Source organism: Sardina pilchardus, chromosome 2 (assembly GCF_963854185.1).
Source record: "Sardina pilchardus chromosome 2, fSarPil1.1, whole genome shotgun sequence".
NCBI classification, from domain to species: Eukaryota; Metazoa; Chordata; class Actinopteri; order Clupeiformes; family Clupeidae; genus Sardina; species Sardina pilchardus.
Genome location: NC_084995.1, coordinates 22,882,533 through 22,898,327, shown reverse-complemented (window position 1 = coordinate 22,898,327; position 15,795 = coordinate 22,882,533). Strand labels below are relative to the sequence as shown.

The 15,795-nt window shown below is 43.6% G+C and overlaps 1 protein-coding gene across 1 annotated transcript in view; it reads right to left on the bottom strand.

Moving 5' to 3' along the window:
• onecut3b (one cut homeobox 3b) overlaps positions 1-12,784 on the bottom strand; it is a 22,287-nt gene extending 9,503 nt beyond the window's left edge. The window contains exon 1 of the mRNA XM_062551661.1: positions 11,749-12,784. Within this exon, the coding sequence (XP_062407645.1) occupies positions 11,749-12,784 (1,036 nt within the window). The remainder of the gene's footprint in view (positions 1-11,748) is intronic.
• Between the last annotated feature and the right edge of the window lie 3,011 nt (positions 12,785-15,795).

Genomic DNA, 15,795 nt, shown 5'->3' with positions numbered 1-15,795 from the left:
CTGGCTACAACCTTTGCTGAATACTTTCCAATTGTTTGGGGAATTTTGTTATAGTTGCTTAAAATAATAAGCTACATTTAAAGCATGCCAGACAACATCTAACCTCTCTCAGAATAATGTATTTGATTTAATTTTATGTACCCTCATACTGATGGTTTCACAACAAATACTCACATTTTACTGTTTCCTTTTTTGATAGGCTGATGCAAGTACACACTAGGCTATACAAAATAAACCTAACCTGTTGTATTTCCCTTTCAACTACATGAGCCACTCAACAATTATCAGGCACCACAGGAAGACCAGTTTCACTTTGAGCAAGGACTGCCTCTACAAGAACTCTCTCTTTACCCTCCCTTTCTTTTTTCCCCCACAGTTCTAAATCCACTCTCTCAATAGACAAACATTGGTGAAGTCAGGTGATGCAAGACCCATTTAGGCTTCGATTAGCCACTCAATTAAATGTCACTAGCAGAGAGATTGATTGATATGAAACTGAAGCTACAGACAAAGGAGACTGAAGACAGGAGGAGAGGAGACCATAGCTCGAGCCGCCACACACAAGACAACTGGGAAGACAACAAGTGGTGGAAAAATTAAGTAATATTAAGAAGTGTGTGTGTGTGTGTGTGTGTGTGTGTGTGTGTGTGAGAGAGTGGGAGTGGGAGTGAGTGAAAGAGAAAAGAGAGAATAGTGTAAGAGGCTAGACAACAAGTGGTGGAAAAATTAAGTATTTAGAAGATGTCTGTGTGTGTGTGTGTGTGTGTTGGAGTGGGAGTGAGTGAAAGAGAAAAAGGAGAATAATGGCTCTCTTCTCTCTCTCTCTTCTCTCTTCTATCTCTGTGTGTGTAAAAAAACATGCTAGAAACAGTACATGTATGAACGCCTTTAAAGCTATATACTGTTTCATTCTATGCAAAATGTAACAAAAGAATGGTAATGTTCGAAAGGAACATAAAAAGAATTGCCTTGATTTTGATAAATGTGTAAGACAGAACTCTGAGCTATGATTTATTCCAAACCACTGCAGCACTGCAGACGATAGAGGAGTAATTCATGACACTTGGGTGACAAATATGCTTTGGTTCATATAACTTCTCTCATACACACACTTTGCTGCGTATGCAGTTTCTTACTGAAGAATATAACAGCAGTGTTTCAGTCATATCTAGTTTTTCAGTCACACCCCAAAATTATTTTCCATAATTACGCTGAAATTTCACCGCCCTTGTGTGTCTGTGAGTGTGTGTGTCTGTTTTATACAATTAGTGATCTTTAATACAATAAGGTTATAATGAATTGGTGATGATATTGGTATTACAGTATGAACATAAACAAAGAATATACCTAGTTGTTGACCAGATTGCTTTACTGTAATGTTGTGTACTGCTGTACTGCTCAGTTACTGCAGTTGCTACTCCATTGTGATCAGGTGCATGTGTGTGTGTGTGTGTGTGTGTGTGTGTGTGTGTGTGTGTGTGTGTGTGTGTGTGTGTGTGAGAGAGAGAAGTAGGATAGTAAGAGTATGTGTTGGCAGATATGCGTGTGTATATGTCTCTGTGTGTGTGTGTGTGTGTGTGTGTGTGTGTGTGTGTGTGTGTGTGTGTGTAAGGATGGGCAGTATTTATGATACATGTATCTAAAATACGCATTTCAAATACATAATAGTATTTTACAATTTGTATTGTATTAGGTGGAAGAAAATGGCTTTGTGGTGTGTACGTTTGTAGTTTAAATATACTGGCAAATATTCTTGGTAAAACTAACACTTTTGGTGACATCATAAAAGTGCAAAACAATGAATGTAGCCTCTGACTGGTGCAGAGACTACACAGAGACTTGCCCAGGCTTGATCCAGTGCAAGATGAGTAATGTTTAGACACACACACACACACACACACACACACACACACACACACACACACACACACACACACAATACATGCCCTTTCACACTAGCCAAGTTTCTTGAGAACTTTAATCAGCCCTTTCTTGAGAATTGCAGTCATCCAATCGTATAACATAGTACCGGTTATGTGGTTGCCTTGAAAATTTCATATTTACAGTATAGCCCTTGGCGTCGATATAGCACCATTTAGCATTTGCACAGTCCCAGTTGGTAAAAAAGACAACTAAAAGGGTCAAGATCCTTCCTGATCAACAGAGTTACACAGTGCAAAATCAAGCAATCTGGGCAATGGGCATGCATTGACAATGCGAGGGAATTTCAGTTGTGACTTTTTGAGTGTAATACATTATCTTATTTTGATACATGGCATGACTACTCTGGCTTTATATGTTATTTTGATACAAATAAATAGGGTATTTGATATTTTATTTTGAAATACAGTTTAGTTGTATTTTTGCCCATCCCTGTGTGTGTGTGTGTGTGTGTGTGTGTGTGTGTGTGTGTGTGTGTGTGTGCGCATGTACACTGCAGTTATGAAATGAGCACTGTGTACAGATGGAGCTACTGGTCCCTTGTACATACCACAGCTCTACAGGGCTCTACTTGTGAAGGAGTCTCTGTAATTATGACGGATTCCAATCTATTTGTAAGGGTTGGTAAGAGCACAGATGTGTGTGTATGTGTGTAAAGACAGTGTGTGCATGTATGTATGCATTCTATATGCATATGACCACATGACCATACTCATATGGACAGACTAAGTGTGTGTGTGTGTGTGAGTGTGTGTGTGTGTGTAGGAGGGAGGGTGCTGATGGGAAAGCCAGTGGTGTCGGAGGGGATGGAGGTGGGGGTGGGGGTTGGGGAGCAGAAGAGAGGGGCTGCTGCTGCTGCTGCTGCTGCTGGCTGTGGCTCTAGAAAGAGAGGGAGGGAGAGAGAGGGAGAGATGGAGGGATGGAGGGAGAGATGGAGGGAGGGGGAGAGAGAGGCAGCGGGGAAAGGAAATCGATACAGATTCCGCGCAAGTCAGATAAGCCTTAACAATGTGTAGCGCAGACACACTCTATAACCCAATCACATAGAGGCGCATATGCTCTCTCTCACACACTCACACACACTCTCACACACACACACACACACACACACACACACACACATCTTCCCTCACACACTGTCTATCTCTCACTGCATCTAAAACACATGCAGATGCCCAGTCATACTAACACGGACATGCAGACTTTATAGTCCAATCACGTAGATTCATACAAATTCATGCATACACACAGTCCCTCACTCATGCGCGTGCGCCAACACACACACACACACACACACACACACACACACGTGCACACACACACACACACACACACACACACACACACACTCACACACACTCACACAGAAATTAAGTCCCCACTATACTACAAGTAGACACATGCATATTAATTCCCTCCAACCTTCAAACATCACATAGACAAAACCTTGGGTTATTGAAAGAAGGTTGACTGCTGAAATATAAACTGGTTATTAAAGATATATTATTTACGGATGTGCGTTAACCTAGAATCCCTGATTCTTTTAACATTTTACTGTGCAAGAAGCCATCCACAGATGACAACAGGTTCATTTTAAGCCCTTGCCCTTATATTGGTTGTAATCGTGGTGCTATACTGACCTCACCACAAACACACTCTCTCTCTCTCTCTCTCTCTCTCTCTCTCTCTCTCTCTCTCTCTCACAAACACACTCTCTCTCTCTCTCTCTCTCTCACACACACACACACACACACACACACACACACACACACACAGCTTAAGTATTCACCACACGTTTTACTTTGCTTACCGGGAACAGACTTGGTTACAAGACCTACAATCTGTTCTCTCTCTCTTTTTCTCTCTCACTCTCTCTCTCTCTCTCACTCTCTCTGTCTCTTTGTCTCTCTCTCTCCCACACACACACACACACTCTCCCTCTCTCTCTTCCCTACCCACAAGCTTATTAATTATTAAGGAGAGAATCGATCATTTCAGCAGTCTGCCTCAATCCTCCACTCTACACAAAGGCCAAATCTCTCTTATCCTCAATCAATGCTATCTCACTAAATCTGCTTTTAAGATCACATCATTTGCTTCATTCATCCACCGACTGTCTTTCATGTGGACCACTAACAGACAGTGAGGTTGAATTCATAAACTTCCACATTAATGAGTCAAGGCCAGCCATCTCTATGTTTTTTGCGCTGAAATGAAGATGTGGGAACTCTTGGACTTGAGACAGGTGTGTGAGGTTTTTGTGTGTGTGTGTGTGTGTGTGTGTGTGTGCTTGTTTGTTTGTGTGTGACTATTTGAACTAGAAAGGCAAGTATAGGGACACTTGAACGTTACCCATCCCAAGACAAAAACATGTCTTTCAGGCCGCCATAACTGCGCTGATTAAATATGATTCAAATAAATGAATGTTATGAAATGGAGATAATCACTTCTAAGCCAAAGGATTGCTACGTGTTTAGGGATGAATTTCAGCTCTCACATGCAAGCACACACAGACAGGGCGTCCTGAGGAAAGATGCAGATGGCTGTGGATTTTTTTTCAAAATGTTATCATACTGAAAAGGGAAAAAAAACAACAGTGTTATGGTGGCTAAAGTGCATTAGTACTTAGTTTTCTCAATTCCAATAATGTAGAAAATGTACAGTGTACACGATAAACCACTAAACCCTTTAAACCGTTCATACACTCAAACACCAAATATTTCAAGATCTTCAAAAGTCCTACAGACAGGTGTTAAGAATCGATATGCCGGTTGGCACAGGGGTGTGAGGATTGGCATTGGGCATTACCCACTGCCCTACATCCGTCCAAACCTGATGAGTGGCTGCGCCCACAACACAACACGACCCACCTTTCTTCTGATATCTAATAACAATATTGATCAGCCACTCAGTACAGTGATAATGGAGGCCAGGCTGGGCAGAGAGCTGTGAGCTGTACAGTGCCATGCGGAGAGAGAGAGAGAGGGGAGAGAGAAAGAGAGAGAGAGAGAGAGAGAGAGAGAGAGAGAGAGAGAGGGAGGGACTGAGAGTGCGAGGGAAAAGATAAGAGAGAATGGGATAGAGATAGATGGTACACGTGTTAGAAAAATGTGTGTGTGTGTGTGTGTGTGTGTTGTGTGTGTGTGTGTGTGTGTGTGTGTGTGTGTGTGTGTGTGTGTGTGTGTGTGAGAGAGAGAGAGAGAGAGAGATAGAGAGAGAGAGAGAGAGAGAGAGTGTGTGTGTGTGAGAGTGTTTGTGTGTGTGCCTCCGCGTCTGTGTGTGTGGCGAAGAGAGAGAAGAGAAACTAGCTATGATACCACTAGAATCCCCTCAGGCTAACACACAGCACCTTGTGTGCAGTGTCCATCCAACACTAGCAGTGCCAGGGTGTGAGGGACCCTCCTGGCTGTGCCATAGGAGACGACAGCTCTTCAACTTAACATTTCAACTCCTCATCTGTGTCCTGACCCTCTCAAATGCGATTGCTGCACCTCATTAAGACATTAAGACAATGTATCCCGCACACACTGTGGTGATTTTCTGCTCATTTTCAAGAGACCAGACAACCTGGGAATTTAGATAGATTCTGTGGATTCTGTGTGTGAAGTTTCCCTGTAAAAACCCTCATCGTTTCAGGAGAGGTGTTTTGTTTACGGTGAGATTTTTTCGACTGAGACAGAAACAGGGGGGAGGATAGAATCAGGAGTCGGAATGGAGGGAGGCAGTGATGAAAAAGCAGAGACAGAGACAGAGACAGAGAGAGAGAGAGAGGGAGAGAGAGAGACAGGGAGAAATAGAGATGGAGAGAGGCAGAGAGCGATGGGGGAAGGGAAGCAGCATGTATTGATCCACCATGTGCAAAGCCAGGCAGGCAAACATATGAGAATGATAAAGCCGCAGCCATTGTGATGGCTCCCTACAGCAGCAACAGCAGCAGCAGCAGCAGCAGCAGCAGAGAGAATGAGGAGGACTGGATCACCAGCTGAAAGCTCTTGCCCTCTTTACCCACATCACACAGCCTGAGCATACTGGGCCATAATACTGAACACAAATACTTCACCTGGACTGTGCTGGACAATAGCTTGGGGGTCATTAGTTGGCACGGTTGGGGGGCGGGGGGGTAGCTTGAAAATGCAGAGTACAATCTCACAGGGGAGTTAGACTTGCTCACACATTTGCACACACACACACACACACACACACACACTTACACCTTCTTAAAACACTCACATGCACACACACACACACACACACGTACCCACACCCTCACACATTCACAAAGCCCAGACATATTCCCACAAGCACAGGCAAGCAGGCACCATTTTACCACACAACAGGCGATTTCTGACAGGCTGGGCTGTCGATTGGGCTCTGTGGCAGCCCATGTAGTGTGAAGAAGCACCTTTACGGATCCCAAGTACACATACCTCTGACCGCCACAAACCAACTGTGCATTGCCGTTGGAGCTTGTGTACTGTCTGTGTGGTGCACTTGTCTGCTGTTCGGTCACTGTGGGATATTCCCCTATACCTACAGCACAGCACAAGGAATTTAACACCTTTTCCTGTCCGTGTCTGAAATGAATGATTTATTCACCACAGCACTGGAGTGCCACGCCGCAGGAACAATCCCATGCTACTGTAGACCGCAGCGAAAAATGACACTTCTGAAGAAGCCGAGTTCAAACCAATGTTATGATGAGATGCTACTCATAAAGCTTTCACAGGAAGAATAGGACATAAGAAAGCTGTTCACTGTGAAGGACAACATACTGTACAATCACCGCACTTGACATATGCCATAGATAGAGTAACTCAACGCACAGCTATAAAAACAGATATGAGGAAAAATGACCAATTACAGATAAGATCGATTGATCTGATCTTTGTCTTATAGCCTTTTTGTGTTCAGAATTCATGATAAGGACAAATGATTTTTATCATGAACTTAACATATTTCAGCTTGAATAAACATCGGAGACTGATTTACACAACAGTTTTAGTGATGGACTTCTCCTCTCCTTCTTCAGCATCCCTACATTTAATAGTTCACCACTGTAAACTCACAAGCATTGATTATGCTTGATGGCATTCACGGAGGATAAACCAAAGCAAGTCCAAAAACCCCACAGGGGAGATGTATTTTGCCGTGTTCAGTTTGGACACAAATAGCGATGTTGGATGCATTTCAAAACCACATCTTCAAGCTGATCTCCACGTCACGCGCACTGTAACAGATCCTCCGCTGAATGCTGAACCGGCCGGCGGCAGGGCTCTCTCAGGACAGGGCTGAGGTCAACACTGAGGTGACTTGCTACTCTCTGACTCCTTCTTCTGTTTGTTCGCTGACTCGGAGGATGGCTCTGGGCCAAAGGAGGGCCGGCACTGGCCCAGTTCTGGAGGCCCAGACACGCTCAAGAGCCAGAGATAATCATGGATGACTATCTAAAGCTGAATGTCATCACCACGCTGCTATCCAGACCAACACTATCCAAGAAACCAGGCCCAAGGCCTTCATTTGACACCTACAACATACCCATTGGAACCTACCAAAACCTGGACTGGGTAAACCCAGCCCGATTTGCCAGCGATTGTATCTCGCCCTGCAGCTCAGGCTGGAAACCTGCACATCTATCTCTCCTGCTTCCTGTCCACGTTTGCTGGAACCAATCACAAACTAGCTTATCCAGCAGGCACACCTGGATTGTTGGTCTGATTGGTTGAAGGACTATCCAAATGCTTACAGTCATTTGAACTATATGCCCATTGATCATGCCTCTTGTGCAGTAGAAATACAGCGCAGACTCCCTAGACTCATGTTAAATCTTAAAAGATTGAGCTTAGTCTGGTGATAGGCAGACTAACCAACACCAGAAATATACAGTAACTAGTTTTTAACAACAAAGACACTATCATCATACCAGGGTTTTCTGTGGCAGAAGACCCTGGTGACCTTGTTGTCATGTACCTCGGGGATCCCTTTGCTCCAAGAGTGTCAAACTTAGTATTCAGATTGATTTCAACCCTTCTTGTGGATGCATTCAAGTGCCAGAGAGATGCTGTAGTCTAGGTCTTGGCCAACAGTTCATGCTCACTCAAAAGACTTTGCTGCATTAGAGAGAAGGGTCCTTGACTCTGGCAAACTGATCCCATAACAGTCTGAGTGGCCTTGAGGGATCTCACACAATGTCACGGCCTGTTGTCGTGACCTGATGTTTAAGTGTTTACCACTACGGCTCTGACTAACACTACCCTACCGTGTCAATGTGCTACAACACACAAGTCAATGACAGCGGGAATGACATTGAGTACAATAAAAGCATATACATAAGAAAGAAAAGCCTGAATGCATTCATGATGGTATAACATTTAAAGGTCAGCAATGATCAACCACGAACAGTCAATCTCCCTACATCTTTTTGACTGACAAAGAAAAAGAAAACAGCAAACAAAATATCTTTTAAAAGACCCCTGCCATTAGTGGCAGATAGTATGCATGTCAGTATCCTTGGTATTGACCAGGAGAAATGAGTCATTCTAGACCGCCTATTTTCCCAGCCAGCTGATTGTTTGTACAAGGCTGTGTGTGTGTGTGTGTGTGTGTGTGTGTGTGTGAGTGTACTGTATGTCTCACAGGACTGTTGTTCCTACACACTCTCTTTCTTCACAGTCTACAAGTTCCAGCAAAATATTCCAACAACGTTCTCACAACTGTTTGAGAAGCACGACAGTAGGGCACAGCTGTCACATGAAACTCAAGGGACTGTATACTGTATGTATGTATATGTATGTATACTGTTTATGGATTGCTCTAGTAACTGGGAACTGAAGTGGAGAGGGGGGCCCAGTGTCTACAGTGCTCACTCTCTCTGTCTCTCTCTCTCTCTCTCTCTCTGCCTCTCTCTTTCTCTCTCTTTCTCTCTCTGTCTCTCTGCAGGCCCAGAGGGACTTCTCTCCCGCGGTGTGAGCATAGACACTGAGCTCAGCGCTTCTCTCCCTCTATCAGGGGTCTGCTGCTTCTCTCTGTGTTTGTGTGTGTGTGTGTGTGTGTGTGTGTGTGTGTGTGTGTGTGTGTGTGTGTGTGTGTGTGTGTGTGTGTGTGTGTGTGTGTGTGTGTGTGCGTGTGTAAAACACTGAGATGGACCACACAGCCTACACAGCACCAGCTGCAGATTCAGGTATGAATGTGAAGGGATTCTTGTATTTTTATGAGGTGGTTTGGCCATGATTTTTGCATACTATTGTGCAAGCATTTGAAGGCTAAAAGCCACACTCTCTATCATATGAGGCAGACAGACAAACAGACAGACAGACAGACAGACAGATAGAGAGAGAGAGAGAGATAGATAGATAGATAGATAGATAGATAAATAGATAGATAAATAGATAGATAAATAGATAGATAGATAGATGTCTAGAGACAATAAGACATCACACAAATTACGTCTATCAGCATTCACAGATGGGAAGATGACCTTTTTTTGGACCATTACTTTCCTTCACCTTGATACATCTACATCTTTTTGCAGGCTAGAGTTGTCACTGCTGATAGCCTATCATTTTAAAAAGTAACAATACTGATTACAAACTAAAACTAAATCAAATATGACATGAGCAGTTGAGGCAATCCATGTTATGTAGAAAGCAACACCTCTTGGATTTTTTTTTACCAACAATGCTTTTAGTAACAATACAAGGAATAATGAAACTATTTAACCAGTGGGGTGATGATGAAGAATAATGCATGCGTGCGTGCATGTGTGTGTGTGTGTGTGTGTGTGTGTGCGTGCGTGCGTGCGTGTGTTGTGTGCGTGTGTAGGCATACTGAAAGAACAGAAAAGACAGAGAGACAGAGTGAATGAGTGGGTGAATGAGTGAGTGGGAGAGGGAGAGAGAGAGAGAGAAATGAAATACATATTTCTCTTCATGTTGGCTGAGCAATTGATCCCATTTGATGAACAGGCCATTAAGCATTCATCCCTGCATGGTCTGAACATGTGGCAGAGGTGGGCCAGAGACAGTGACCTCCCGAACCACAGCCAGAGACCCACTCTGCTCTGTGCTCTCTCTAAGGGTGCCACAAGTCAATAATCTGTTTATTTTCTGGAAAGTTCCATGCACTAAATATAAGGCCAAATTATGCATTTTACTGTTTTGGCAGCTGAATTGGGTAATAATAATTGATAATACAGTGAGAAATAAATCCCATTCACAAAAAAAGATTGACTGTGGCCAACACATTTGATTATCTTCTCCACAACAGAGTGTTTAACCATGACAATATGTATTAGGCTACATTAACTAATTAGATATTTTTCTGCTGAAGTTGATACCTGATATATATCCCCAGAGGTTATGTAGTATCATGTTCAGAGTGAAAGATTGAATAAACGCCTAATATTATATTCTTCACAGAACGATTGTTCCACTGGTATGGCTGATCGGAGATGCTAGATGTGACCTATAATTCAGGATCTAGGCTACAGTACATACTGTCACAGGTATACCCTGCTATTCAATCCTTGTAAATAAGTGAACAAGAACATATCACGGTTATGTGGGCTATTCATTCAGGAGATGCGCCAGAGCAATGGGACAGACGACAATTCTACATTTCAGCAATGTCTTGTTGGTTCTCGATTTAAAGCAAAATCTGGGTAAAGAAAAGTCGATATATCAATAGTGAATACAACATCATAATTTAAGGAATACAAGGCTTGGGATGTGGGTCTTTCTCTGCCACGCAAAATGATAGCGCTCGCTCGATTAAAAACACCGTTTGCAACCACAAATGTCACGGTCAAATAAAATGGAGTTAAACAAAGAGTTCTTAATGAAAAGCTGACCAGTGCTGACCAGGCAGTGGTTAGCTGCCTTTTAGAACCGAATCGAGAATTGATTGGTGTGCTCCATTTAAAAGGGACACTGGGAACTTGGTTATTGATCAACGGGAGGTCACGCACCCCCGACGATCTCTCCACGTTCAGGCCCAACTTGTTTGCACCTCGCAGCTTATAACGGCTGTCGAGTCCCGGCGGAGAAGGCTACGACCACCACGTCTGTCCCCTCCACTGAGGCAGCCGAACACAATTTCAGATCCCCCATCTGCTGGAAGACCATGCGGCCTAAGCACCCGTCAACTGACAGAAAATCATTTCGTAAATGGCCGATGGCACATTTATCCAACGATTTCGGTTCATGTTACTTTCAATTTCAAATTTAATTTTCCAAACACACAGGTGTGCATGTAAACTATTCAACCGAATTAAAACACATATAGCTTTCAAATAGTCTATTTGATTTGGTGACACCAGCTCTAAAAAAAGGATATGTTTTTGGTTATAGGCTTATAGGCTATTAAGACATCCTCTCTAATTAGGTTTATGTTTGTGGTTATAAAATTCAAATCAGAGTCCAGTGTCTGCATTAGTGTACAGTAGGTCTTCACATCATTACGTTTGCATAACTTCTGTTGTGTACAGAAACAACTCATGCTTTAGTTGTGGCCTACACGTGATCGTGGCCTACACGTGATCATGGCAACACTGAAACAAAAGGTGAGATAGATTGTCTGCACCGGTCCGAGATAAACTCTGCTCTGTCTAGATTTATGAAAACAGAGCATGTTGTTGTTATGCCATCGGGAAATACAGTTACATCCCTTAAATGTGTCACCACATATTTCCTTTCAGTATTATCAGCAGTTCGGGGACTAATATGTTGTACAAAACGAATAAAACATTTATTGGTGTTTTTCTTCATTTCGTTTTATCTAATGAAACTGCCAGGTCTAGGCTACACAACAAACCTGCTAGTCGGAGAGCTGACATCCGTTGAAACTCGGGTTCCTGTAACCATTTCCACATGCGCCGAAATGTTTCCCGGCCGGACTTCAGTTTACTCCATGGCTTCGGGTTCCGCAGGAGGTCTGACAAAGTACCCTGTGAGCGACACAAGATCCGCTGGGCGAAAATTGCTTGAGGTATGCTGTAGCGTTTTAGCTCTGCTGTGATCCGTTGTGCCACCTCTTTGGTGTTGATTTCCTCCACCTGTCCAGACCCTCCACCTTGCCCGGCCCCGACAGCATGCCTCTCTCGTTCGGCCAACATGGACCCATTTGCCTGTGAGTGTAGGTGGCTATGCGGGTGCATGCCGTTGAGGTTAGATATCATACCGTGCCCGTGTCCCCCTAAACTCCGAGCGAGATGCTCCTCGCCACGGGAGAGCATCGCCGCGTGGGATTCAAACCCTCCCGTGGACAGCATTTTATCGTTGGCCAGGTGCGCACTGGGCCCGTACGCGGATAGCGTCTGCTGGGAGTTGTGTAAGGAGCCGAGGCCGTTGGAGAGCGGCGACAGTTGCGGTCCCATTCCGGACATGTCTTTGGGGTAATGCCCGTACAGGTTGCTCATGGACGCCAGGCCTCTGTCGTCTCGCATCAGGGTAAAACTCCCGCTAACGTTGCCTGTCGCGAGGCGCTGATGCGCGGCATGGTGGTGCGCGTGTGGGTGCGGGTGCGGGTGATGAAACTTGTCCGAGACGCTGGAGATCGGTGGAAGGTGCTGGAGAGGGGTCAGGGTGGTGTACGTGTTGGACAGGCTCATGCCGGACTCGCACATGGTCATCGCCGGGTGCAGGTGCCCGGAGAGCGTAGGATCCGTCCGGTAATCGCCGGCGCCCTCCAGGATAGAAGCCATGCTCGAGACCATGGCCGAGCGTCCGTGCGATACTAAGTTCCGGTGGGATGCTGATGACGGTCGCCCGTGAGGAGAATTCATCAAGTCTCCCGCCTGAGAATGGGAGACGCCATGCATGTTGCCAATGTTTTCCATTGTAAGTTCCATCGTTGAAAGATTATTTCTTTCCGCCTCCCCTCCCTCCCTCGTTCTTTTTTCTGTCACTCACACACAACCCCTCGCGCGCACTCTCTCTCGTAGTCCCTCTGTGTTGAAAAAAAGATTCCCCGCCGAAAACGATTTCAAAGGCAACCCATTGATTTCGAGCCACTGCCCTCAGTCCAGCATGGTTTTGATCAATCGTATTTCAGTGTCCAGCCGAAAAGAAAAGAATGAATAAAATAAATTTGATTTTCTAAATATATTTTTAAAAAGAAAAGATCAGCGACACACGCCTCCTTCTTTCATATGCTATGTCTGGTGGTTGAGGAGTGCATCGGGTGAGCGTGTGTCTCATTCGCTGTACAACAGCGCTTCTACTGTGAGCTGCGTCTGGGCTGTGTGGGTGTCCACACGTGTGCGCGCTCCTCTGTGTGTAAAAGGTACGTGGACGCGCACTGCTTTAGCACTGAGGTCTGTGTCCGGCTCCACACACACACACACACACACACACACACACACACACACACACACACACACACACACACACACACACGTAGGAAAGGAGGGAGAATCAATCCAATTCGGTCCTTTTCCCCTCTCACCAACAACCGTAATGGCCTTTACGAGGATCGCTGATTGACCATAAGACGCGTTTCTTGAGTGCGCTATAAAACACAAGCCATGTATGACTTTATCCACCAAGTACGCCTTGTGTGTAGCCTACGCAACAGCCTCAGTGATGCAAGCTTATATGCTTAATTTATTTGTAAAAAAATAGTCAAAACAAAGTACTCAATTAGTGTGATCATAACTGGTGCCAAAACGAGGTTGGTAAATTAAGAAGTGCAGATGCTACACTCAAAGTATAATTACAACTCAAAATTGTCTTCTCTCCTAAGTTGAAGATGAAAGGCCTATCTGAATATTACTTCTCCTCTGTAGTAGAGATCAAACAATATACATTTTTTATTCAGTATAAGGATAGATAAGTCAACACAGACACAGGGACGAGTAGGCCTAACAGAAAGATGACAAGAGTGTTCACATGGGATATATTAGTCAGAGATTCACATGGGATAGGCCTATATTAGTCAGAAATGTGCTGGCTCAAAAATATAAGCTGCATTAGAATTATTTATCTTCCGACATTTATATCCATCTATCTGTATCTATCTATTTATCTATTTTGCCACAGTATACAGTGGCATATATAGACTGAAGAGGGAGATGTAAGCAAATCAGTTAAGCACAGATGTAAAAGGTGTTTTTTTAAAATCTATATTAGTATGTTTTGTCGTCAAGACTATGCTAAGATTAGAGACTGCCTTAGATGTTGGCTGTGCAGAACATTAAAGTTTCCACGTTAGTTGAAGATGCATGTTTTCCCTTTCTTGTGGCCATTGATAAATCTGATCAATATATCGACTGACACTGATTAATTGTGTTTGGTGACCCAGGGTGAGAGAGCAGCGCATAGGTCAGAAAGTTTAGAACTGGACGAGGGTGGGCGAAGAAATGCTGGATCTCCGCGAATCTGGATCTCCGAGCGAGCCTTACACTTGCGTCGTCGATGTCGGTATTTGGTGCATGCTCATTCAAAGTTCCTATATTCATTTGGAAATGTTGACTGGCTTATTGTGTCGTTGTTCATAATACGTGTAGGCCTACATATAAGTGTAAGTGATATTTCACAGTCGACGCAATAGGCTAGGCGCATCAGTGAGAATGTGTATCAATTTTATAGCCTAGATACCTGAGCTTGTTTTTTTGTGTCAGGTGTGTCAATGATGTAGGTATTAGGCTTAGGCTATACGCTTTCTCTGACTTATTCTGTTATCACTGGTGTGGATTTGTAGAAAAATGATGACAAAATTGTAGCTTAACCTACTATTGGTTGTTGCAGAATTCCTGATCCAGCAAATTCAGGCCTAAAACATGCAAAAATGGTCTACTCCTTTTATTATCGCTGATAGAATTATTAGGCTCTTTTCTGTTTTCATTTGGGATTTGATATTTGACACATGATCTCTGAACAACAACAACAACAACAACAAAAACAACAACAGTAACAGTCATACTAAGCTAGGATACTATAATTCCAATTACACCACCACCACCAACAATGACAAAATATATATAGGCTAGGCTTATATACATATTATTATTATTATCATTATAATTATTATTATTATTAATAATAATATGATGATGACGATGACAAACCTTTCCCTAAAAAGTGAGGAACACCGTTTTGAACTACGGCCCTAGTCTACGTAGTTTCGCCTTCAGTCAAGAAGTAATGGGGACACTTTGCTGCTGTCTCACGCAACACAAATAAACGTAGTGTTCTTGCTTTAGTGTCCACTATCGATGAGCCCCTCTATCGGAAATAAATTACTGTTCAGGGCCCAGTGCAGAATCCGTTAGGTCCGCGATGCTCAGCGGCAGAGAGGCTTCGGTATTGGCGGCCTGACCGCCGTAGTGATGGATGTTGGCGAACACTCCGTTATAATTCACTTGGTGTTAATTGTTCGTTTTGAACAATCAGTTCTTCGAATGTGTATGCGATTTCAGAGTTTAGGAAAAGGCCTGGGCTTCCCGACACGTTCATGCCAAAAAGTAGAGCATGAGAAAGTGTTTATGTAGCCTATGTTTGTATTTTTAAAACCAATATTTTTCTAAAATTCTCCAATGTTTCCTTTGGCATTCTGGCACCGCACTCCTGTTTTCCCATAATTCAACTCCAGGACTATCTTGAATCCCTGATGCGCTCAAAGTCCAAAAGGCATTGATCATTTCTGGGTATGATCAATTTTGCCCTGCATCCTCTTGTTTTAGAACCCGACTGACAAGGTTTTCATAATGTGATCAACATCGCTGCCATGCCTGAAGTTTAAAACTTTTTTCTTGTCTTATAAAGAGCAAGGGCATTTTAACTGAATAAAAGTACTTTTAAAACGATCCTATGTGATAGACTAAAAACCTTTATGATAAAACTAGATAAAAAAAAAAGCATC